Here is a 27,307-nt window from a genome sequence, read left to right on the forward strand (position 1 = left end):
TCCATGAATACAAGCTTCAATAAATTTCCATGAGTTTATTAATTAAATAAATTATCTCGCAATGTATTAATTTCCCATGACTCCACTATAGATTCGAAATTGAACTCTTGAACTCACAGAATGTATTTCCAAATGTACTTTCAAAATGATGCGAGGGGTGGCTAGTCTGTTAAGGAGTTATGAAACTGATTTTGCCTACATGTCGGAAAGACTTCCACCTAAAGCCAATTCCCCACCAAACTTTGAGAGGATGAACATTGCTTACCAGAACGTTCTTGGAATGTTTGGAGCTGGGTTGTCTTAACCTCCCCAAGACAACATGTTTGGAATTGATCATTAAGTTCCTCGATCCTCTATGATTAAGTTCTTAGATGAGGATGTCGACGATGATGTGAACGACATTACTCACTTAGTAGATTAGGATTTATAATTAGTTTAGTTAACTAAGTTTGCTACATTAATGAATCAAATAATAAATAACTAAGTAGAATATTTAACAAATTAATCCTAATGATATAATTTGGATATTTAATATATTAAATACTATAATTTTCATTTCAATTTTATTTTCTATTAAAAAACAATATTTGCAGTGACAATTTAAATTTTTTTGCAGCAATTGACCTTTTATTGTCTTGACACATGAAACTTTTTGTGGCGACAAATTACACTTTTGGCAAAGACATATTTGAACATGTTGCCTCATTTGAGATGATGGTGCCAACTACTAGGACTGGCACCGTCGCTGCTATAGTTTCATTAAATGGTGATGGTTGGTGCCACTGGTAAAGGGCAACAATAGCTACGATTTAGAGCGGTGACATTCGTCAACACTGAAGGTCCAATTTCTTGAAGTGTATTGTTAGGAAATTTATACAAGATCTTTATTTATTTTCATGTAGATGTAATATTAAACAAATTAATATGAGATGACCTTGAACATGTTTCTAAATTGAATTCAAAGAGAAATAATGATAAGAATACTTACATTATACGCAACAGAATGAATAAGTCATTCCTTCAATTTCCCTAACCCTTGTATACTTTCTGTCACAAAGTATTACAAAGAAACTGAACCAATCTTCAATTTTCTTCATAGCCTTCCAAAGTATCCTTAGCATCACCTAGACTAGAGTGGACAATTTTCAGCACATGAGATAAATACAGAGAGAAGAAGATAAAAGAACAATAAGGCTTAGAAAAGGACTTGTGTTTAGAGAGAATCTAAAATTTATCAAAAAACCAGTTCTGTCGTCAAATTTCAACACTCACTTAAAATTCCTTTTATAATTTAGGTCATTTTTTAATTAAAAAATCAATAAAATAATAGCCAATTAACAGCCCTAGGTCGAAATTATCATGGGCTTTAGGCCCGTGAAATTTCCCATTTGATTATAAGCCCATTAGAATTAAAATCCTTTATCAAATTAATTATTTATAATTTAAACTTATTTATTAATTTAAATACCAATTTATCTTAATTAATAAATCTACCCTAATTTCTCTTTTCTTTTCTAAATTACATAACTCTGTGAAAATATCCAAAATTGATCTGGTCAACTTTGATAATTCTAATTCATAATTAAATCAATTAATTGAGACTATCTAGATGATTTAATCTAAGGTACAATGGGGATCATGGGCCTATGAAATAGAGCTCCAATACGTTATCACAAATCTAACAAATAAATTTACTAACTTATTAATACCTCGCGATCCCCTAAACACTTGGAATTGCACTCTTGAATTCATACAATGCACTTTAACAAATATAGATATTCTATTAATTATCCATTGTTACAACCATAATTGTCACTCAATCCTCTATAGACGGTCTACAATGAGATGATACTAAAATATCGTTTTACCCCTCATTGTATTTTATCCTTAAAATACTTAGTTCCTTGTAAATGATATTTCAGTAAACTAATATTAATTAATGAAATGAGATCTCTATCATTTAACACCTTGAACCAAACTAAAAGGAAACCATCGTTTCATTTCTTCATCAGAAGCTATAGATGTTCATATCTATGATTAACACTCCTACTCAATTATACTACTGAGTTCCTAAGATGTAAGTATGGGCTAGTCCGTAGGGTAAGCTGGTAACAAACAAGTCAAAGAACTCAAATAATACAATCAGTAAGAATACTAACCACTCATAATTGAGATTGAATTGACCTATGGTCAACTATATGATATGACTAGAATAGATAATAACGGTATGTTTACTTATCCTATCAACTGTCAATATCGGACTTGTCCAATGTAACAAATACATCTGATCTTATCTACTTTGCTAATGTTCTGGAAAGAACATAACACTACAATGTGTAAGTAGATCATATTGTAGATTGGCAAGTCAGTGTAAATCCTGTGCACTGACTAATCTTAGGACTAACTTATTTTGAACATATAATCATATTTATATTCCACTGTGATTACGTCACTATAAATACGATTATCTATATGCTCGGGATTTAATAGAATTTTATATTAAACAAATAATCATGAAAATAAAACATGTGAGCAAAGTGATTGACCATGTCAAAAAATTATTTCTATTATTTTATTGATAATAAATGAGATTACAAAGAAATTGGGTTTCGATACGGCATAAAACCCTAACAAACTCCCACTTTCACTAATTGAAACTAATGTCTTAATTCTACTAATCTCATTTCCTTGATATGCTTATCAAATGTAGCTTCTGGTAGTGTCTTTGTAAATGGATTTGCAAGATTGTCTTCAGATGCCATCGTCATAACCTTCACATCTCCCCTGGCCACATATTCTCGAATAATGTGATACTTCATTTCGAGTAAGCTATCGTTCCTGTATTGTCACAAAACAACAAAAGTGGTTTACCCATTTTTGGAATAACACCAAGATTTGAATAGAACTTCTTTAGCCAGACTATTTCCTTAGTTGCTTCTGATGCAGCTATGTACTCAACCTCCATGGTGGAATCTGAGATTGCAAACTGATTTACGCTTCTCCATATCACAGCTCCACCCCCAAGAGTAAACATCATTCTAGAAGTAGACTTCTTGTCATCGACATCAATCTGAAAATCTGAATCAGTGTAGCCTACAGGGTTTAGAACACCACCCTTGTAGACTAACATATTATCCATAGTCTGCCTTAAATACTTCAGGATATGCTTAACTGCTATCCAATGTTCTAATTCTGGGTTTGACTGACACCTGCTCACTACTCCCACTGCATAGCAGATATTTGGTCTAGTACACAACATGGCATACATCAGACTTCCAACTGCAGATCCGTAAGGAACTTTTCTCATTGCATCTTCCTCTTCGAGAGTCTGGGGAGACTACTTCTTTGAAAGATGAATTCCATGGCAGGACTGTAAACGTCCTTTCTTGGAATTTGTCATTAAGAAACGTTCAAGCACTTTATCTATGTAAGCTACATGAGATAGAGCTAAGAGTCTATTCTTCCTATCCCTGATGATCTGGATACCTAGAACATAACTTGCTTCACCCAAATCCTTCATCTGGAATTGAGTGCTCAACCAATTCTTCACATCTGATAATTTCTTAACATGTTTTCCAATTAGTAAGATATCATCTACATAAAGAACTAGGAGTACCACTATTTGATTTTCCTTTAGTTGGTAAACACAAGTCTTATCGTTATTTTGTTCAAAGCCATAGGTTTTGATTATTTCATCAAACATAAGATTCCAGGAACGAGAAGTTTGCTTAAGTCCATAAATGGACCTATTCAACTTGCAAACTTTTCCTTCTTGTCCAGCTACTTTAAAACCTTCTGGTGATCCATATAAATGAATTCATCAAGATTCCCATTAAGAAAAGCTATTTTGACGTCCATTTTCCAGATCTCATAGTGGAGAGCGACTACTATTGATAGGAGGATGTGTATGGACTTGAGCATGGCTACCAGACTAAAAGTTTCCTCATAGTCCATGCCTTCTCTTTGGGTATAACCCTTTGCCACTAATCGAGCTTTATAAGTCTCGATATTTCCATCAACACCTGTAACGCCCCAACTCCAAGGACCGTTACGGTGTGCCTTGTAAACAGTGCTAAACTCGCTAATTGAGTCATTTGGCCAAAATCGTGTAACTAAGTATGATTAGCGGTTTAGGGATTAAAAACTTTGGATAAGATATAACGTTTCATTAGAACGTTTAATATATATGTTGGGATCCCAAAATTATATTTTCAGAGTCTACTACAAAGAAATATTTACAACAGGCCGTTCTATGCGGCAAAACAGGGTTTAACCCTAGTTCCTTCTCAACCTCGACCGTGGTGGACGAGTAGCTGCATATGTACACCTCATCACCTAAGCTCTCCAACTCAAGGATGGTCCAACTTTCTTTTGCCTTTACCTGCACCACATAGCACCCGTGAGCCGAAGCCCAGCAAGAAAACACAACATAACATGATATAATATCAACAGTGATTGTATTAATTATTCAGGACCAATAGTCCAAACAAATAGGTGAATATCACAAAAGTCACAAATATGGGGACAGCACCCTTTAGCCATGTGATGATAGGATCACCAGGGCTTAACTAATATCAAAAGTCACTAATATGGGAACATCACCCTTTAGCCATGTGAAGATAGGATCACCAGGGCTTAGCAAGTGAGTGAGCATCTTACTAGATTCAACAGGATAGGTGCATGGTGATTGGTCACCAACATAACCTTCTGACTCTAGAGTCGTAACTATGGAACAGCGTTCCCCAGCCATGTGACAACAGTCATCGGGGCCCTATGCCCTGGCTCTCAGTAACTAGTCTCAGACTAACCAAGCGCTTATAAGTTCATCGACTTTAGGGTCGGTCCAGCATTAATGCCATAGAGCCATTCAATGCTGATATCGATTAAATCTAATCTTCATTCGGCCCTGCGTCCTCGACGCTTATGCCATTTCTGACCCTCAGGTCAGTGAAACACGACCAGTGCTCAATCCGTTGTGAATTTAACTAATAAGTCACAGCCTCACAGACAGATCTGACACCATTGCCGATTCTGACTAATAAGTCAGTGCCATGCACAAGTAAGCCATGCCACCAAACATATATCACATGTCCAATATCCATAAACAATGTACTCAACATGCTTACTTAACAGGTACTAGAACAATTAGAACCATGCACAAACACAGAGGCTCAAGCTCTGAACGATGTCATACTCAGTATGCAAAGCATGTCCTAATCACATGTTTCTCATGCATCACATGCATTATATTTAACAATCCAACATGCACCAATAATAGCCATGCATGTCACGTTTAATAGTCAACCAACATGCATCAAGAATAGCCATGCATGTCACACATACACATGGTGCAGTTTTCTTACCTCAGATTTGAGCTAGGATGATTAAAAGAACGACCCTTGAGAACGATCAACTTTTAGTCCTTTAGCGGTCACCTAGTCATAACCAAATACAGGATACCATCAATAAAAATGATCAGCATAGGTTTCCAAACCAATATCTAGCCTCCAGGACAACAATCCAAACTAAACCAAGTAGTAAGATTGCCTAAGGCTAGCATCCCCAAGTCAAAAACCCATTCCTGGCCAAAACTGCCTCTATGGGCCGCGGCTTACCACAGCCATGCCGTGGCTCACCCTCAGACATTGGCTCATCTCCCTCAGAAAACCACGCAGGCCGCGGCTCACCATAGCCAGGCCGCGGCACATTAAGCAAAACAGCAAGAACCAGATTTTTCACCCCTGCGTTTTCCTCGAAACCAAACCTTCAAACTAGTCCCAAACCTCAACCTAACACCTAATTTAACCACTAAACATCATCTACAACTCACCCTCATCAAAACCCAAGTTAAACATCAACCAAACTTCCATTAATTCCAACTATTTCCCAAGAAATCACAAGCTGAAAGTTTAAAGCCAAAACAGAGTATACCATAAAACTAATGGCTGGAACTTACCTCAAATTTGATTTTGAATCCCCTTCAATAGCTGAATCAAGTTCCTAAGCGCCCACCTTTGATCTCCTAGCTTGTTTCCTCAAGTTGGCTTCAAAATTCCAAAGGGAGAAAGAAGGAAAATGGTGCACGGGTGAGGGAGAAGGATGAGGATGATGATGCTCTATTTTTTAACGATTCTACAGCCTTCTAAACTCAAAGGGCTGATATATATCTTAGGGGTGAAAAGACTATTTTTCCCCTAGGTCAAAAAGGCTTCTAAACACTCCCAAGGGTAAAATCGTCCTTTCCCGCTTATCTCGTTAATTATAATTAACGCTCTCCAATTCCCGCTATTCTCAATATTCTCAAATTCCAATAAATCATATCCCATTACCCTTTAATTCTCGGTAATGTTCTAATCATCAAAATGACCCCGAGACTCACCCCGAGCCCCGAACTTAAACCCGTTATGACTAGACCGAACACTTACATTTCATGATCGTCTCATGCCGAATAACTCAAACCAATCCACCTTATGATGTGGCTATAATAATTAATCACAACCATGCACCCAAAATAAACAATTACGCCCACAACGGCCACATTACCAAAATACCCTTATATAAATACACCCATATGCACGCATTTACCACCATATAATAACATAATTCACATAAACATGCATATGATCATTGAATAGCATCATAACTCAATTATGGCCCTCCCGGCCTCCTAATCAAGGTCCTAACCCTTATTAGGAAATTCGGGGCATTACAACACCTCATTTCTTCTTGTAGATCCACTTGCACCCAATGGCCCTAAAGTGACTAGGTGCTTTCACAAGTTCCCAGATGGAATTTGAGTACATGGACTCCATTCCCTGTTTCATGGCTTCGAGCCATAGTTCCTTTTCAGGGCTAGCCTTTGCCTGTTTGAAAGACAACAGATCATCATCACTAGTGTCACCAAGAACCATATTGGTTTCACTATCCAAACCATAGCAAATTGGGTTCCTTGAAACTCTCCCACTACGACGAGGCTCCATGAATGTTTGCTCAAGAACAGTGGTACTATCTTCATTTAAATCGACTTGCGTCAGTTGGACATGAAGAGTGGGAATTTCATCATCAACTTGCGTTGACGATGATGGAACATTGGTTGGAGTCAATTGTTTAACCATCTCCTCTAAAACTACTTTGCAGCATGGTTTGAAATTTTGGACATAGTCATTTTCCAGAAAAGTAGCATTCGTATAAGTAAACACTTTCTTTTCTGGATGACTATAGAAAAGTACACCCCGAGTACCTTTACGATAGGCAACAAATATGCAAACTTCAGTTCGCGGTTCTAGCTTTCCTTCCTTTTTCCTCATGACATGGGCGGGACACCCCCAGATTCTATAATGGTGTAAACTAGGTCCACGTCTATTCCAGCATTCTAAAGGTGTTTTAGGGATTGATTTAGATGGCATGACATTGAGAATGTCATTCACGGTTTCAATTTCATGTCCCTAGAATGAAAGAGTTGAGTCACTATGCATGCATCTAACCATTTACAATAAAGTTCTGTTCCAGCGTTCCGCTACACCATTTTGTTGCGTAGTATTTGGGGCATTAAGTTGTGATAAAATCCCAAGTTCAGCTAAATGATCTTGGAACTGCATATCCAAATATTCTCCACCCCTATCAGATTGGAAGATCTTTAACGTTTTACCTAATTGGTTTTGAGCCATTGCTAAGAATTCCTAAAACTTTGAAAATATTTCTGATTTCCTATGCATTCGGTAAAGACATGAACATCTAGAGTAATTGTCAATGAAAGTGATGAAATACTCAAACCACCCCTGGCTTGTACATTCAAAGGTCCACAAACATCTGAATGCACAAGTCCAAGTGGTTCTTTGGCCCTCTCACCTTTTGCAGAGAATGGACGCTTGGTCATTTTGCATTCTAGACAAGATTCATAGACAGGTAATTCACCTAAAGTGAGTTCCCTCAAAGGCCCGTCCTTTGTAAGACTTTGAATCCTATCATATCCAATGTGACCTAGTCTCAAGTGCCATAAATACGTCATATTATCGTTATCAGTCTTTTGACGTTTCTTTGTCCTAGGTTTAGCTACTTTAAATAAATCATTGTTAAGAGCGAGGGGTTCGTTAGGTCGCAGAACATAAAACTCATTTTCCAAACATGCAATACAAAATTGTTATCCATTGAAAGAAATATATATATTAGAACTTGTGAAAGTCATAAAAAATTGTTCTAATTGCAACATGGAAATTGAAATTAAATTTCTACTAAAATTCAGAATAAAATATACATCATTTAACATTATGTATTTATTTCGGAACTTCAGATGAGTTATTCCTCTAGCTTGGACAGCAACGAACGCTCTGTTCCCAACTCTAAGCTTTAACCACCTTCATCCACTTCTTCCCACGATTCAAGAAGCTGTCAAGAGTTAGCAACATGGTTATTAGATCTAGAATCAATAATCCAAACGGATTTATCATTCTCTAAAACACATGTTTCCAAGATAAATGAACTATAATCATTACCTTTGTTTTTAGCTGCTAGAAACTTGGGGAAATCCTGTTTCCAATGCCCCTTCTCTTTGCAGTGAAAAAATTTACCTTTACCATTCTTGTTTTTCTTGTTCTTCCCCTTAGGCGTCTGTGCATTTGGTTGTGCACTCATATTTGCGTCCTTTGCAGGCTTGGGGTTGTTGTTTTGTCCACCTTTCCTCTTGTTTCCCGTTTTCAAAGACGAAGTTGGGTTAGCTTCAGCCTTAGATGTATCAATAACAACAATAATTTTCTTATTTTCTCCTCCCTTACTAGGTCCACCCATGAGAGACTTGAAAGTCTGATGAACGTTCATGAGCTGCGCCAGACCATAGTTAAGTTGATCATGAATGTGCGGACACGGTGCCATCCGAGCATTTACGGTGCCATCACGAACGTGCGGAAACAGTGCTATCCAAGCATTTACGGTGCCATTAAGAACGTGTATACACGGTGCTTGTTCTGGGGATTCCTCAGTCATGACGAATTCAGAGTTGTCACCAATCAACAATGTGTTGATGTTATGCTTTCATTTAAGGAAGTTTTCTCCAGTGAGTTTCTCCATCGAAAGTTGAGAAATGATGGGAGTAGACACAACCATACATAAAATTACCAATTATCAATAAAATAGAAATCAATCACTTTTTCTCAATAAAACTCATATTCACATAAATTTCAAGAAATAGCACAACATATATAAAAAAAATATGTAAGATATGAGAAAAAAAATACAAAATAATTATATCTCTATTTCTTTAGGTTTTTAATTAATCTATGATATCCTTGTCCTGGTTGGCGAGAGTCAAAAATACCACTAGTTAAATAAAGTTCTAAAATTATTTAATAATGGACACCATTATTAACAAACTACTATTCGATCAAAATAAGAAAAAAAAAATCTCTTATTTTATGAGCTAGACCCACGGTTTTGATAATCAATAGATTTAGTCCTAGGAGTTACCTTAGGGGTGAGTCTAGTAGAATTTGACCTATAATTATCTATCTTTCGAAATTTAACATTGTCAAAATAACTAATGAACACATTCCGTATGGGGACGAATCAAAGCGTCTCAAGGCCCCATTAAGCTATTGACTTTGTTAAACCAACGGTGGAGATTGGATATAATTCTTAAAAATAAGCTCATTATAAAATTAAAAATAGTATTTTTCTTATTTATTTTTAGAAAATTAATGACTATGGTTTACCAAAAAATTGAAAAAATTAGAATTTTTAAAACCAAAGTCCTATAATTTCCTATTAATTCTAAAATGCCACATTGAAACAAATTCAATTAATTTAGAATTAATTTGTTGCTAATCAATATTTAGGTTTAACTAATATAATGAACCTATACAATTAAGTCAAACTTGTTGACCCAAACTCTTAAGTCTCCTTGTTTTGATGATTAACAAATATTTGATTATTATTTGTTACTAATGATTTGTTGATTTTGTAGCAAAAACTAAAGTGAATTAGCACTTCAAAGTCAAAATTATGACCAAGGGCAAAATGGTCATTTTACCAAGTTTTCCGGAAACGACCCGAAATGGACTTCAAGACTCAAGAAACTCAAGATAAAGGTTTAACTTCATTTCTTAGTCTTGTAAAGTGATTGCAAGTATACTTTAAGTCATAAGTATAGAATTTGGCTCACTCACGCACTAAAAAATGGTGATTTTTTAAAATGATAAATAATTATCCTAAATTCACTTTTAAGAAAATACATCCCGATACGGTCGTAACGCAATTGGAATTTTTGAAATCGGATAAACGAGCTAAAAGTTATAAAGAATTGAAAAATGGGAAAATAGGCTTAAAACTGATTTTGCTCTCTGTTTGCCATCCGGAATTCCGGATGGGCAACCGGAATTCCGGTTGCCTCCAACCGGAATTCTGGTTCCCTCATCCGGACTTCCGGTTCGCGGCAGACAGCTTCGCAAATTGATCCCTAACGGCTATAAACGGCTAGTTTTTTCCCAAACTCTATATAAACTCGTTTTTTACTTCAAATTGGTTGTTGGCTGAGCATTTATTACATATACCAAACCAAATCCATTGATTTCAAAGAGCTTTCAAAGTTTAACTCATCCAAACACATATTCACACACTTGAGCCAAAATTTGTATTTATTTCTTATAAGTGTGCTTGCTAATCACTCTAGGTTTCTCATTGTATTATCATACTTCTAGAGTGATTTTTGCTTGTAATATCAAACACATTCCCATATTGAGATTGAGGTGAGGTTGGCACCGGTTTTGTAAACAACCCGGTTAGAGTGAGATTGGCACTTCAACAATCCGAAAAAGAGGTTGATAGTCCTTGGTGGTGGAAAACTATTGTAAGAGGTTTGGAAATACCTTGGTGAAAAATTCCCGGTTGTAAGGGTTAGTCAAGCCCGCTAACTTGGCTCGATAGTTGAACTCAAAGCTAGGTCCTTAGCTTTGAAGACCAAGGACGTAGGTGGCTTAGTTCTACCGAACCTTGTAAAATTCGAGAGTTTGCGATTTCTTAACCTTCAACTCTTTACATTACAAGTTTAACTATTTGCTATATCTATTTGATTGCCATATTATTTGCTTATACTTGATAAATTTGATTTATTGCATAATTTGGCATATTAAGATTTAAATTTCCGAAATTAGTTTAAATTTCCAATTCACCCCCCCTCTTGGAAACATATCTTGGGTTAACAATTGGTATCAGAGCTAGGGCTCATTTAATTGATTAGATTTTACAATCTAGAGCATGGCGTTTCCAAGTAATTCACAAAATAACATGTTAGAAGGTCTAAGCACAACTAGAGCACCATTCTTTAATGGAGTAGACTTTCCCTATTGGAAAATTAGGATGGAAACATATCTTCAATCTATCGATTATGATTTGTGGCATATAGTGTCTAATGGTCCTTACATTCCTAAACATGTCATTAATGATAAAGAAGTTATTAAGACATATGAGGCATATGACGAAGAAGATAAGAAAATGCTTTCTAAGAATGCTAAAGCTAAATATGCACTTATATGTGGATTGGATAGAGATGTGTTCAAAAATATTGAACAAGCCTCTACCGCTTATGATATGTGGAAAATGCTTGAAGTCACTCATCAAGGAACAAATGCTATGAAGGAAACTAAAATTCAAATTTATTCTACTCAATATGAGAACTTTAAGATGAAAGCGGATGAAACTATTGCTAACATGTATACTCGTTTCACTACTATCACTAATTGTTTGAATTCTCTTGGCAAGGTACTTTCACAAAAGGAGATGGTGACCAAGATTTTGAGAAGTCTCACCAAAGCCTATCAAGGCAAAGTGATTGCCATTCAAGAAGCCAAGGATCTCTCAACACTTCCTTTGGAAGAACTAATTGGCTCACTCATGAACCATGAAATTTTCATGAGTGCACAAGATGAAGAGGAAGTTGAGAAGAAAAAGAAGACTATTGCATTCAAGTCTTCCTCCTCCCGTGCCATTAGTGAGGACGATGAGGATAGCATGTGTAGCGACATGGAGGACTTGGCACTCTTCACAAAGAAGTACAAAAAGTTCATGAAATTCAAGAAGAACTTTGGGAAGAAGCCACAAAGAGGAAGTGATTCAAAAGAAAAAGAAAGAAGGAGCAAAGATGATCCACCAATTTGCTTCGAATGCAAGAAGCCCAGTCACATGAAGATGGATTGCCCAATGAGAAAGAAAAATAAATACAAAGGAAGGGAAATGTTGGCGGATTGGCTCAATAGTGATGAGGAGGACTCCGACAATGAGGAGAAGAATGAAGTAGCTAACATGTGCATGATGGCTCTTGATGATGGGGTAAGCATTTCTAGCCAAAGTGATTATGATAGTGAAAATGATGATGATAACTTAGAAATACCATATGATGAGTTGTCTAGTTCATTTAAGGATCTATTTAATGATTTTGGAAAATTGCTTGCTAAAAACCAAACTCTTAGAGAAAAGACCAACATGCTATTAAAAGAAATTGAGATTTTGAAATTAAATGAAAAAGAACTCTTAACTAAATCTCAATGTACTACTTGCTCCTCTTATAAGAAAGAAATTGGAAAATTGCATGATAACATAAAAAGCCTTAAGAATGACATATATACTTTTACAAAAGGTAAAGAAGGCTATGAACTTATGCTAGGGAGTCAATCTTGTGGTTTTGGAAAAAGTGGTATTGGATATGATCCTAGTAGGAAACAAAATTTTTTGAGAAACTTCTTTGTAAAACCAACTAGCCTACCACACTTTACATGCACATATTGTAACCAAGATGGTCATACTATTTCATATTGTCATGTAAAGAGATATGCATATCTAGGCAAGACCAAATGGCTACCAAAGGGTTCCAAAACTAACAAGAAAGGACCCAAAGTTGTTTGGGTACCAAAGGCCAACAAATGATTTTATTTTTGTAGGAATCAACAAGGAAGAGCAAAAGCTTGTGGTTCTTGGATAGTGGTTGTTCCAAGCATATGACCGGTGACCCATCAAGATTTTCGAGTTTTAAGAGCAAGGAAAGTGGCTTTGTCACTTTTGGAGACAATTCAAAAGGAAAAATCTTGGGCATTGGTGATATCGGTAACATATACTCTCCATGTATTAAAAATGTGCTTCTTGTTGATAACCTTAAACATAATTTACTTAGTATTAGTCAACTATGTGATAAAGATTTTCGTGTTGTTTTTGAATCCTCAAAATGCTCCATTGAAAATGCTTCAACAAATGAAGTTATTTTTGTTGGAGAAAGGAAGGATAATGTTTATGTTATTGATGTTGATTCCTTTGATAGCAAAAATAAATGTTTAACCGTTATGAATGATAATTCTTGGTTGTGGCATAGAAGATTAGGACATGCTAGTATGGATTCTATTTCAAAGTTGGTTAGAAAAGATCTTGTTGTTGGTTTGCCATCTATTCCTTTTGTTAAAGATAAACTTTGTGATGCATGCCAATTTGGAAAACAAATTAAAACATCTTTTCATTCCAAGAAAGAGATTTCAACCTCTAGACCTTTGCAATTGCTTCATATTGATTTATTTGGTCCTTCAAGAATTGCTAGTCTAGGTGGTAAATACTATGCATTTGTGATTGTTGATGATTTTTCTAGATTTACATGGGTTATATTTTTTAAACTCAAAAATGATGTTTTGGAAAATCTAGTTAAATTTTGTAAGAGTGTGCAAAATGAAAAAGGGTATTCAATCACCTCCATTAGGAGTGATCATGGTGGAGAGTTTGACAATGATGCTTTAGAATTGTTTTGTGATGAACATGGTTTTAACCATAACTTTTCGGCTCCAAGAACTCCACAACAAAATGGAGTTGTCGAAAGGAAGAATAGAACAATTCAAGAAATGGCTAGGTCAATGCTCAATGAAATCTCATTACCTAAATATTTTTGGGCCGAGGCCGTTAATACTTCTTGTTATATTTTGAACCGTGTTTTCATTAGGCCTAACATGAATAAAACCCCTTATGAGCTTTGGAAAGGGAGAAAACCCAACATTGGATATTTTAGAGTTTTTGGATGTAAATGCTATATTTTGAACACCAAGGACAACCTTGGAAAATTTGATGCAAAATCCGATGTTGGAATTTTTATAGGTTATTCAACACATAGTAAAGCTTATAGAATTTATAACAAAAGAACTAATGTTGTTGAAGAATCTATTCATGTTGCATTTGATGAGTCTAACCCTCCTACAAGCAAAAGTGTAGATGATGATGTTGTAGGTTTGGGAGAAGAGGTTCAAAAGCTTGACATTGGAGAATCATCTAACGCTCCATCACAAACTCCCAAAGAGGAACTACCCGAGGAAAAGGTAAATGAAAGCAAAGGTATGGATTCTAACCTCCCTCATGAGTGGAAGTTCAAAAGTTCTCATCCTATAGACCAAATTCTAGGTGATCCTTCACAAGGAGTCACAACTAGAAGCTCCCTTAGAAACTTATGTAATTTCATTGCTTTTATTTCTCAAATTGAACCAACGAATTTTAAAGAGGCCGAGTTCGATGAATCTTGGCTTCTAGCTATGCAAGAAGAAATAAATCAATTTATTAGAAATGATGTTTGGGAGTTAGTTCCAAGACCGTCACACCAATCGGTGATTGGAACAAAATGGGTCTATAGAAATAAGGTAGATGAGCATGGGGTCATTGTGCGTAACAAGGCTAGATTAGTGGCCCAAGGTTACAATCAAGAAGAAGAAATTGATTATGAGGAGACCTTTGCCCCGGTAGCAAGACTTGAGTCCATAAGAATGTTATTAGCTTTTGCATGCCACAAGAATTTTGTCTTGTATCAAATGGATGTTAAAAGCGCTTTCTTAAATGGATACATTATGGAAGAGGTTTATGTCTCTCAACCCCCCGGTTTTCAAGATCACAAACACCCTAACCATGTTTACAAATTAAAGAAAGCATTATATGGTTTAAAGCAAGCTCCTAGAGCTTGGTATGATCGTTTAAGCACTTTTCTTATCTCAAATGGTTTTTCAATGGGAAAAGCGGATAATACACTTTTTATTAAAAGAAAATCAAAAGACATTATTATAGTACAAATATATGTTGATGATATTATTTTTGGTGCTACTAATGATGTTCTTTGTGAAGAATTTTCAAAGTGTATGCATAGTGAATTCGAGATGAGCATGATGGGAGAGCTCAAATTTTTCCTTGGACTTCAAATAAAGCAACAAAAGAATGGAATATTCATAAGTCAATCCAAGTACATCAAGGATCTACTTCAAAAGTTTGACTTGGCCAATGCAAAGTCCATGAAAACCCCTATGAGCACCTCCATAAAGATGGACAAGGATGAAAGTGGTAAGGATGTTGACATCACCAAGTATCGAGGTATGATTGGTTCATTATTATATTTAACCGCTAGTAGACCCGATATTTTGTTTAGTGTTGGTCTATGTGCTAGGTACCAATCATGTCCCAAGGAATCCCACTTAAGTGCCGTTAAGAGAATCTTTAGATACTTGATAGGCACAATGAATCTAGGACTTTGGTATCCCAAGAACTCAAACTTTGAAATCATTAGTTACTCGGATGCGGACTTTGCCGGGTGTAAGTCGGATAGGAAAAGTACTAGTGGAACATGTCACTTTCTAGGAAACTCTTTAGTGTCATGGTTTAGCAAGAAACAAAACTCGGTAGCCCTATCCACAACCGAAGCCGAATACATAGCCGCCGGTAGTTGTTGTGCTCAAATACTTTGGATGAAACAAACTCTTAAGGATTTTGATGTTGATTTTGAATGTACACCCATAAAGTGTGACAATACTAGTGCCATTAACCTCTCTAAGAATCCAATCTTGCATTCTAGAGCCAAGCATATTGATATAAGGCACCATTTCCTTAGAGACCATATCCAAAGAGGTGAAATCATACTAGACTTTGTAAGCACCGAATTTCAATTAGCGGACATATTCACCAAGCCTCTTAGTGATGAGAGATTTAGTTTCATTAGAAGAGAGCTAGGAATGACCAACCTCAATGAAATATAAGGTTCACTAGCGACTTTAAATCATTGGTATCATATCTCTCTTTACTTATCAATTTATGCATATGCACTCTCAATATGATATTTACATGTTTCAAATGAATAAATAAATTAACTAAATGATATATGACTTTGTACTCCTTGAAAAATCAAATTATAGGTCATGGTATGAATTTTTGGTGAACTTTGAACTCATTTTTGATGGAGTAAATATGTGAATTTTTGCATATGTGCTTAGTATATGTGTTTATGTGTTTGAACATGTCTAAATAAGTCTATCTAGTATGCCTATAGGGTTTCTATGCTTGAATTACTCTTTGAACATTTTTTAGGTATGCTAAGTATTGAAAATTTGTTAGTTTTTGCCTAAATGAGTGTTTTTCGCCAAACTTACTCAATTTTCATCATTTTTCAAATCCGTAACTTCCCACATCTCACATTTAACATTCTTGAGGTGTTCAAAAAATAATTTTTCGATTTGAATGCATAAAACTCATTTTTGGTAGATTTCTACTTTTCAAGGCCTTTTAAGGCATTTTTCGAAAAATCTACCCAAAATTCTCAATTTTTAATATTTTTCAATTCCGTCACTTCACACACCTCATATTTGATATTCTTGAACTGCTGGAAAAAGAATTTTTCAATTTGGTTGAACATATTTCGTTTTTGGTAGGTTTTTGGCTTTCTTGTATTCTTTTTTAAAACTTACCGTAAATCGTCATTTTTCAACATTTTTCAGATTTTCTTGTTTGAGCATGTTCATTTTCTCATATTTTAGGTGTTAGAAAAAGTTTGGGGTCAATTGGGTTAAAAACGAAGTTTTTGGGCATTTTTTCGAAAAGTGGGCTGGGCTGGTGCACCAACCGGAATTCCGGTTGGCTGTGCACAGACCAACCGGAATTCCGGTTGGCGCCTGACAGCAGCCCTTCAGTTTTTTTTTGCCTTTTTTAAATGCATTTTGTTCAAAATAAAAACCCTACCCACGACTCTTTTTTCCCCATTCTGACTCTACACCCTAAAATACAAGCCTCCTCTCTCTTTCCTCTCAAAAATCACTCCCTCAAACCCTCACTTCATCATCCATTTCTCTCCAAAACTCTCTTTCTTATCTTGTTTTCCCTTCAATGGCCTCATCATCCAACCCAAGGAAGAGCAAGAGGGTTCTCAATGCTGAACAAATCAGGGAGAAAAGGGCTAAAGGAAGAAATGAACCCACTCTCTTCTACAACCAAGAGGACTTCAATAGGTTCCATGAAGCTTTCTCCTCTAGGCCTATTATCAAAGGTAAGTTTTGTGACCTTCCAAGCCTAGCTTGTGTCAAATTCAGCTATCACTTTGAAATGTTAGGGTGGAAATCATTTATCAATATTAAGACACCCATGTACCCTAGGTTGGTTAGAGCCTTCTATGCTTGCATCAAACCTAACCATGCACCCCTAGGAGTTAGAGGCACTATTGGAGATGTCCCCTTTGAACTTAATGTAGAATCTCTCAATAACTTGCTAGGAGCACCAAATGAGGGACTCTTGCTAGAACCAAAAACCACTCTTAAGAATGATGAACTTTTTGCTATGAATGAGTGTTCTAGAGTCCTTTGTGGAGAAGGCCCCATTTTCATCAAACCAAAGTTTCACAATCTTACTTTAGAAGCCAAAATTCTCCAACTTTTTATCATCAACAATCTTGCTCCTAGAAGTGGTCATAAGGATGAGGTCAACAACATCGATATATTCATTTTATACCTTATCCTCACCAAAAAAGCACGAATCAACCTAGGGCATCTTATTCTTCGATTTATTGTTGATGTGAATAAACCCAACATGGTTAAGTCCCTCCCATTTGGCTTTCTCCTTAGCTACCTCCTACCTCTCTTAGGAGTTCCCATCTCGGGTGAAAATAAGGTTGATCCTACTGAAGGGGATAAGCTCGGTCCTAAATCTTTCACAAGCTTAGGGTATGCTCTTGTCAACAATAAGTGGGTCTTCACTCCCAAAAGAGGCCAAAGAAGGCAAGTGGGCCTTGAAGTAGGCGACGAAAGTGAAGAAGAGGAGAGCTTTGGGCTACCCACAAGTGAAAGTGAAGACGAGGAGGAAGCCGATGAAGAAGAAGCTCCAATGCCTCAAGCATCTCAATTCAACCTTGAGGAAGCCTTTGCTCGTCTTCACACCGACATGAACACTCAATTTACCAACCTGCGGAGTGACATGGCACAAGGCTTCCAAGATGTTCGTAATGAAATGGAGGAGATGAGGGCCTACATGAGGCGGTTTGGGGGGCCACCATCATAGGCATTTGCATGTTTTTCTAGTCTTGCATTCCTTTATGTTTTCTTTTATTTTTCTATGTACTTATGTGTTTGCATGGCTTTATGCCTTATGTATGAATGCTTAAACTATTTAATCTATGTTTGTTTATAATTTATTTTGTGAATTCCTTTGCCATCCTTTTTGATGAATCAAAAGGGGGAGAAGTGATAGGATTATTTTTTTATATTTGGCAAAACCTCAATATCTAAGACTAACAATGTTATTTGAACTTAAGTGATATATTGAGGGGGAGCTTACAAAATCATGCAAGGTAAAACTAAAAGGTAAATTTCTTTTATCCTTGCACACATTAAGGGGGAGCTAATCTAATATTCATATTTAAAAATATCTTCTTTCCTTTGTAAAATAATCAAATATTTGATATCATCAAAAAGGGGGAGATTGTTGACCCAAACTCTTAAGTCTCCTTGTTTTGATGATTAACAAATATTTGATTATTATTTGTTACTAATGATTTGTTGATTTTGTAGCAAAAACTAAAGTGAATTAGCACTTCAAAGTCAAAATTATGACCAAGGGCAAAATGGTCATTTTACCAAGTTTTCCGGAAACAACCCGAAATGGACTTCAAGACTCAAGAAACTCAAGATAAAGGTTTAACTTCATTTCTTAGTCTTGTAAAGTGATTGCAAGTATACTTTAAGTCATAAGTATAGAATTTGGCTCACTCACGCACTAAAAAATGGTGATTTTTTAAAATGATAAATAATTATCCTAAATTCACTTTTAAGAAAATACATCCCGATACGGTCGTAACGCAATTGGAATTTTTAAAATCGGATAAACGAGCTAAAAGTTATAAAGAATTGAAAAATGGGAAAATAGGCTTAAAACTGATTTTGCTCTCTGTTTGCCATCCGGAATTCCGGATGGGCAACCGGAATTCCGGTTGCCTCCAACCGGAATTCCGGTTCCCTCATCCGGACTTCCGGTTCACAGCAGACAGCTTCGCAAATTGATCCCTAACGGCTATAAACGGCTAGTTTTTTCCCAAACTCTATATAAACTCGTTTTTTACTTCAAATTGGTTGTTGGCTGAGCATTTATTACATATACCAAACCAAATCCATTGATTTCAAAGAGCTTTCAAAGTTTAACTCATCCAAACACATATTCACACACTTGAGCCAAAATTTGTATTTATTTCTTCTAAGTGTGCTTGCTAATCACTCTAGGTTTCTCATTGTATTATCATACTTCTAGAGTGATTTTTGCTTGTAATATCAAATACATTCCCATATTGAGATTGAGGTGAGGTTGGCACCGGTTTTGTAAACAACCCGGTTAGAGTGAGATTGGCACTTCAACAATCTGAAAAAGAGGTTGATAGTCCTTGGTGGTGGAAAACTATTGTAAGAGGTTTGGAAATACCTTGGTGAAAAATTCCCGGTTGTAAGGGTTAGTCAAGCCCGCTAACTTGGCTCGATAGTTGAACTCAAAGCTAGGTCCTTAGCTTTGAAGACCAAGGACGTAGGTGGCTTAGTTCTACCGAACCTTGTAAAATTCGAGAGTTTGCGATTTCTTAACCTTCAACTCTTTACATTACAAGTTTAACTATTTTCTATATCTATTTGATTGCCATATTATTTGCTTATACTTGATAAATTTGATTTATTGCATAATTTGGCATATTAAGATTTAAATTTCCGAAATTAGTTTAAATTTCCAATTCACCCCCCCTCTTGGAAACATATCTTGGGTTAACAAAACTCAGGTAAATGAGCCTTAACAATTGGGCTTGTATGGAGGAGGGTTAGGTCCAGTATGTTGTTCCCACTACAAAGGCTCCCATACTTCCATACAAGGTCCAAAAGACAGGAATTTAAACTTTCGTTTTATTAATTGTTATTAATTGATTAGGCCCACTATAGTCATGCAAAACAAATGGGCCTTCACAAGTGGAATCACCCACAAGAGAGGAATTTAAACTTTACATTTTCTAATGGGCCCAAATAAAACCTATCATTTTATGAATACTTTATTTGGAAAAAAATCCATATATCTAGCAAACATATGGGCCACTATATGCATCTAAGACCAATTGCAAAAATACCACATATAGTGCAAACATACATGTTATAATTGGATGAGCCTAATCATGTTCCTATATGACCATTTTTATGAATTTATGCAAATTACCACAATTTATTTCATTTGCAAAAATACCATAATTAATTTTCTAGAACTTATCAAAAATTTGAATTAATTAAATTTTTATAAAAAATAAGTCAATTTAAATGAAATTGATCAACAATTATCAATAGTTAATTTAAATTCATTTATTTACAATCAACTTTGTTTAGGTTAATTTGAAAAAAAACAAAAAACATATCAATTTAATTTAAATAGGATTTATCAACAATTAATCAAAGTTAATTTAAATCTCATTTATTAACAAATATTTAATTAAATGGTTGAAAAAATGATATTTTTCAATATTTAACAAATTTTAAATTTTAAAATCAATATCTTAACTGTTTTTAAAAAATATCTTGTATTGTTACAACAATAAGCTAATATTTTAACCATTAAAAAAATAATATATTAATAGTTATAACAACTCTAAAATATCTTAAAACAGTTAAATAAATTCAAATATTCATGAAAATATCTAACAAATTTCAAACAATTTAAATATTAAAAACTATAGAATAAACATATATTTATATTTTCAAATAAAGATTCAATAAAAATATCAAGTATTTCAAAGAAAATATCTTAAATATATGATATCTTAATTCTAATATTTTAATATATATTAAAATATTTAAAATTAAGTTGTTAGTCTATTTTTAAAAAAAAAATTGGTAAATCAGCTAGCTTGTATTATGCACAACAACTTACAAACACCAATCAAATACAAACTCCAACCACTAAAACAAAAAAAACTGTTAATTACATTGTAAATTTCTCACCCAAGCTAAATCCTCCTTTCCTAGATTCCTTTCCAATAACAAGCTAAATCTATGACCAATTTCAGATTTAATATTCTGAATTACATAACCCACTAATGGCACATGAAGCTTCCAAAAAGCTGAATTTCTAGGTCTCCAAATGTGGTATACACAAGCACTAAGTGAACTAGTATATACTCTTCTTCTGCAGGCAGAATGTCTACTTCTTCTGAACTAATTCATCATCCCAGCCAGATCAAAACGATGGGATCCTATCCCTAACCAAGTCAAGATAGGCTCCAAACAACTCTTGCTGAATTTACACTCAAAAAATAGATGTCGATGACTTTCAATGCACTGTCCATAGATAACACACAAAGTATCTTGAGTAATCCCAAATCGGAAAAGCCTATCTCTAGTCGGCAACCTTTGTTTTAACACCAACTAAGCCACAAACTTGTGCTTTGGATGACCAAGTCTATCCCAAATTGAAGAAAATTTCCATCTGTTTTCAGTATTGTTCTTCATCAAGTTATACACTTTAGCTACACTGTAATATGACCAGCTGGAAATTATTCGATGATACATGTCCTTTAATTCATCCTTGACTCTAACTAATTGCTTCCAATACCAACTACTAGTTCTAGGAGCCACATAATCCCACCAATCTTCTTGTTTTATGTAAACAACATGTATCCACTTCACCCACATATTATCTTCCTTGTTGGCAATGGCCCAAACATATTTCCCTAAAGCACACTTATTCCAAAGCCCTACATCCTTAAAGCCCAGTCCCCCTTTCTGTTTAGATTTACTGATCTCTGCCCAGGAGACTCTCCCATGGCCCTTCTCACTATCACCACTCTTCCATAAGAAAACTCTACATATCTGATTAATTCTTGCTATCACTTATCTTGGCAGAATAACCATTTGGGACCAATAAGTATTAATGGAAAGCAAAACAGAGTTAATAAGGACACACCTCCCTGCATAAGATAGATTCCTGAAGCTCCAAATTCTTATCCTTCTCACCATTTTATCCACCAAACACTCACACTCAGCTTTGGAAATTCTTTTGTTGCTTATTGACATCCGTAAGTATTTGAAAGGGAGTCTACTTCGCTGAAAGCCTGTAATCTCTGTAAGCTGATGCCAACATTCCTCCTGAAGTCCAACTCCATATATGGAAGATTTCGACTTATTAGCCTTCAAACCAGATGTCTTCGAAAATAGTTGGAACCCTCTCAATAACAGATAAGCTGCCTTGAAGTATCCTTTGCTAAACATCAGTAGGTCATCAGCAAAGCACATATGAGTTAGTTGTAAACTTCCACATCTAGGATGGTATTGAAAATCAGGCTGCTTGGCAACTTTAGCTAAGATTCTAGTAAGATACTCCATCCCAATCACAAACAGTAAAGGGGACATCGGGTCCCCTTGCCTTATCCCTCTTCTAGCATTAATAAGACTCGTAGGAGCCCCATTAATCATGAAAGAGAATCTGGCTGTAGTCACACAACTCATTACTATCTAAACAAACTGACCAGGGAACTTAAGGGTTGTCAACATTTCTTGTAAAAGCTTCCAATCCAGAGAGTCATAGGCTTTCTGAAGATCTATTTTGAATAGGCAAGCTGCCTAAGCACTTTTCCTCCCATACCCTCTCACTAGATCTTGACATAGCATTATGTTATGAGCTATGTTCCTACCTTTAATAAAACCACTCTGATTCTCTAATATAATTGAAGGGAGAATCTCTCTAAGTCTAAAACATATCAACTTAGTGGCTATCTTATAGACCACATTGCAGCAAGCAATTGGCCCATATTCACTAACATTCTTAGGGCAATTAGACTTGGGTATAAGGGTTATGTTTGTGGTATTGATCTCTTTAAGAATTTTCCCTGAATGGAGAAAGGAGAGCACTGCCTGAGTTAGATCACCACCTGTGACATTCCACGATTGTTTAAAGAATGCACTGTTATAGCCATCCGGTCCTGGAGCTTTCTCATTAGGGATCGAGTATAGAGCAACCTTAACCTCTTCTGCAGTATATTTCCTTAACAAAAATTCAGCTTGCTGCACTGAGACAGTAGCTCCATTTTGCACCACCGAATCTAAAACAACCCTTCTATCTCTCATTTCTGATCCTAACATCTCCTCATAATACTCATAAAAAGCATTTTGAACATCTTCCTGATTATCCAGCCAGTTGCCTTTCATGTCCCAAATAGAGTAAATGGCATTCTGAATATTCCTATTCTGAATGCTATTATGGAATAATCTAGTAGTCTCATCCCCATGTTTTAGCCAATCCTCTTTGACTTTCTGTTTCAGAAACTGAACCAATTTTTTATGAGCCTGCTGATAGTCTTTTCTTCTTCATATCTCCTCTGTTATCAGATGGCTATTACCAGGGTCAATTTGTAATTGCCCTTGGACATCTAGCATCAGCTTATGCTTCTTCGCCTCCTGCACAAACACATCCCCTTTCCCTTCTCTATTAAGCTTTTTCAACTCCACTCTTAGCCTCTTTAATTTTGTTATCAAACAAAACATTGGTGTCCCCTTAACTTCCTTCCTCCAACTCTTAGCCACTGTCCTATGAAAACCTTCAAGATTACTCCAAAAGTTGAAAAATCTGAACGGCTTCTTATTCTCAGGAAGTGAGCCAAAATTCACCATAAACGGGTTGTGATCCATATCACCTTCAGGGAAAAAAATAATTTCAGCAGTATGAAACTTCTCTATCCAACTCTCATTAGCCAAAACTCTATCTAGTTTAGCAAACACCCTGTCCTTTCCTGCTTGCTTACTATTCCACGTAAAATATGTACCCGAATACTTCATATCAACTAACCTACAATGCTCCACACAGTTTTGAAAAGAGGTTAATTCTAAACAATTACCATGATAAGGAAATCGGTCTTCAGGAGATAATACAGCATTGAAGTCTCCCATTACAATCCAAGGGTATGCAATATCATGAGCAATATTTTCCAAATCCTCCCATAACCTCTCCCTACCTTTCATATCATTAAATGCATACACAACTGTTATGGCCAACTGAACACCATTTTTGGCTGAGACAGCAAAATGCATCCATTGGCTAGTACCACCTCGAATATCCACATCATAACTCAAAAGGTTCCAAGCCACTACAATTCTACCATTAGGATGATGCATTAATTTTGTAGTAAAGCACCAACCCTCAAACATATTAAGGTATAAAGACCCCATATTTGGAGCCTTTACCCTTGTTTCTAGAAGGCTAACAAAACCAATTCATTTGTTAGAGATCATTCTCATGACCTAACATTCCACCCAAATAATCTATCCATTTATGAATGGAGGCTCTCCCCCTCCATTCATATTAGACCTCATTTTTAATTTGAATTTGAATCTTTGTAGAAAATATCTACTTATTTAAATCTCAACCAACAAAAATATCTTATTTTAAAAAAACATTTAAATGATAAAACAAATCTGATATTTTTGGCTTTGATTATAAATAATCAATTTTCACATTTTAATTTCTTTAATTTAAAAAATAAAAATTGATGAATAGTACCCGAAACGGGTATTGTTCACCTGGCTGCTGATGGCTGGGCGTGCACGCGCGCACGCAGGATCTGCACGCAAGGCGCGCGTGGGGAGGCTGAGTGACAGCGTCGAGGGACGCGCGCGACTTCAAGGTTGTGCTCGCATGTGCGTGCGGGGCTGCTGGCAGCCAAGCCAAAAAATTTCGAAATTTTTTTTTGTCCAATTTTTCAAACAAAAAACGTTTTCTTATTAATTTTTAACATGTTTTACACAAAATAAAGCATATATAAAATTTAATAGCATAGAAAACACAACAAAATAACCTAAAAATTGATAATAATCACATAAAATCAATATGCTTCATAAGAACATGAAAATCCATCCAATTATTCAAACACATCAAATAATTCAATTTTTAACATGTTCTTGCATTAAAATAAAATTTAACAAAGACTCTGAGGCCAGTTGTTAGGAAACTTATACAAGATCTTTATTTATTTTATTGTAGATCTAATATTAAACAAATTAATATGAGATAACCTAGAACATGTTTCTAAAATTGAATTCAAAGAAAAATAATGATAAGAATACTTACATTATACGCAACAGAATGAATGAGTCATTTCTTCAGTTTCTCTAACTTGTGTATCCTTTCTGTCGCAGATTTCTATTATTTTCTTTTGTAGATCTAAAGTTTATGAATCGAGATTATTAATAGCAATGGCTGCAGGTACATATATTCGATCATATTAATTTACATATAAAAGTATGTTTATTCTGCATTAAGATTGTTATGCATCTAAATTAATTTTTAGATGCAATGCACCTATTGTATTTTTTAACAACTTCTCAATCAATAAAATCTTTTTCACTTTTATTTCTTCCGCAATAATATATCTGAACTAAATGTGGAGAAGACTCCCACCCAAAAATCCAAAGTACATCTACCGTTTGTGATAGAGGAGAAACTGGGTGTGCTTGTGTGCCAAGCGCCTCTGTTGTACGCCGTCGAAGCTGCCCGTGCACCGAGGAGAAGCACCTCCGTGCGCATAGAAGGAGAAGAATAGGAAGAGAGGGCAATGGTGAGAAGAGAGGGGAGGGGGGACATGCGGCTGGTATGGGGGAAAGATAGAGAGAGAGTGGGTGAGAATATGTTGTAATTAGGATTTTTGGGCTTTTAAAATTCTTTTTTTCTTCAAAGTTTTGCTTTTTTTTTTATTACAAGTCTTGAATAAAATATTTAAAAATTAGTTTATTATAATATTTTTTTTCAAGCAGTATAATATCTTAATTAACTATGAAAACAATATTATTATACGTCTAATTTTTAAAAGATTTTTTACTATTTATTTGAAATATATTTAATTTAAAAATTACAATATAATAAAAAATTACACTATTAAACTTATAGAGTTTTTAAATAATTATTACAATTGAGAGTGATTCCCGAAAGTGATTGAGAGAGAATTTAGTTTTAAAAATTGATTAATACGTATTTTTATAAATATATTTACATAATTTTGTTTATTTTTAAAATATATTTGATTTATTATATTTTTATTAACTTTTGTTAAAAAAATCAAATTTTTAGGACACACATAAGTTTTTAGGACTTGCACCGCATGTCCTAAAAAAATTATTTAAGGACTCGCAATGAGTGTCTTAAAAAGTCCAGGAGTTGTTTGTTAAAAAAAAATCAAACTTTTAGAACACATATAGTTTTTAGGATTTCCATGAGCTGTTTTTAGGACTTGCATCTAGGTGAGTACCCTAAAAAAGTGTCCTAAAAGCGTGTTTTTGTAATAGTGTTCTAATTTCTATTTTTTTTTTTTAGATCTAAAGATTATAGATTGATAGATAGAGATTATAAATAACAATGACTGCAGATACATATATTCGATCCTATATTAATTTATATATAACAATATATTTATTTCGTATTAGGATTGTTATGCATCTAGATTTATTTTTAATCTAACATTATTAAGTAAACAACTTTAATAATAATAATAATAATTAGTTGTGATTTGCCAAAGTCATTAAAGAGTAGTTTTATAATTTGTGGCACAAAGTTAAACGTCATTGTTTTTTGAGGAGATGATGAACGTATACATATATGGGATAAGAAAATGATAGCATGCATGGCACGTGCTCGGTTGGAACACGTGATATCCAACATTCAACTTGAATTCCTCTAATCACTCTTTTATAAGCGAGTATTGCTATTTAATATTCACAATAATAAAGCTATAAGAAAACCAAAATACGTAGAAATTAAATACAGACTTTTGCCTTAATTAAGAGGGCTCATTCATACATGTGATCCTAATATAGAAGTTCTAAATAAAAAGCAGCTAATAATAGAAACCTCAGACGAGCGAGGAGCCCTCCAAGGTCTCAAATATTAATAGTATATACGTAAATATGATGACTATATAAGAGAAACACGTACAGTCAAGTACATATAGCCCTCGTATCATCAAATTGATAAATATTAAAAAACATCTGATTTTATTTATTTAATA

The 27,307-nt window shown here is 35.0% G+C and overlaps 1 protein-coding gene across 1 annotated transcript; it reads left to right on the forward strand.

Annotated features, from left to right (window-relative positions):
- The first annotated feature begins 11,255 nt into the window (after window positions 1–11,255).
- Window positions 11,256–16,022, forward strand: LOC133778913 (uncharacterized). Its single transcript, XM_062218924.1, has 3 exons — window positions 11,256–11,889; window positions 12,957–14,195; window positions 14,754–16,022. The coding sequence occupies exons 1-3, from the start codon at window positions 11,275–11,277 to the stop codon at window positions 16,020–16,022; spliced, it is 3,123 nt and encodes a 1,040-aa protein (XP_062074908.1). The 5' UTR covers window positions 11,256–11,274.
- The last annotated feature ends 11,285 nt before the right edge of the window (window positions 16,023–27,307 follow it).

Source organism: Humulus lupulus, chromosome 5, assembly GCF_963169125.1.
Source record: "Humulus lupulus chromosome 5, drHumLupu1.1, whole genome shotgun sequence".
NCBI classification, from domain to species: Eukaryota; Viridiplantae; Streptophyta; class Magnoliopsida; order Rosales; family Cannabaceae; genus Humulus; species Humulus lupulus.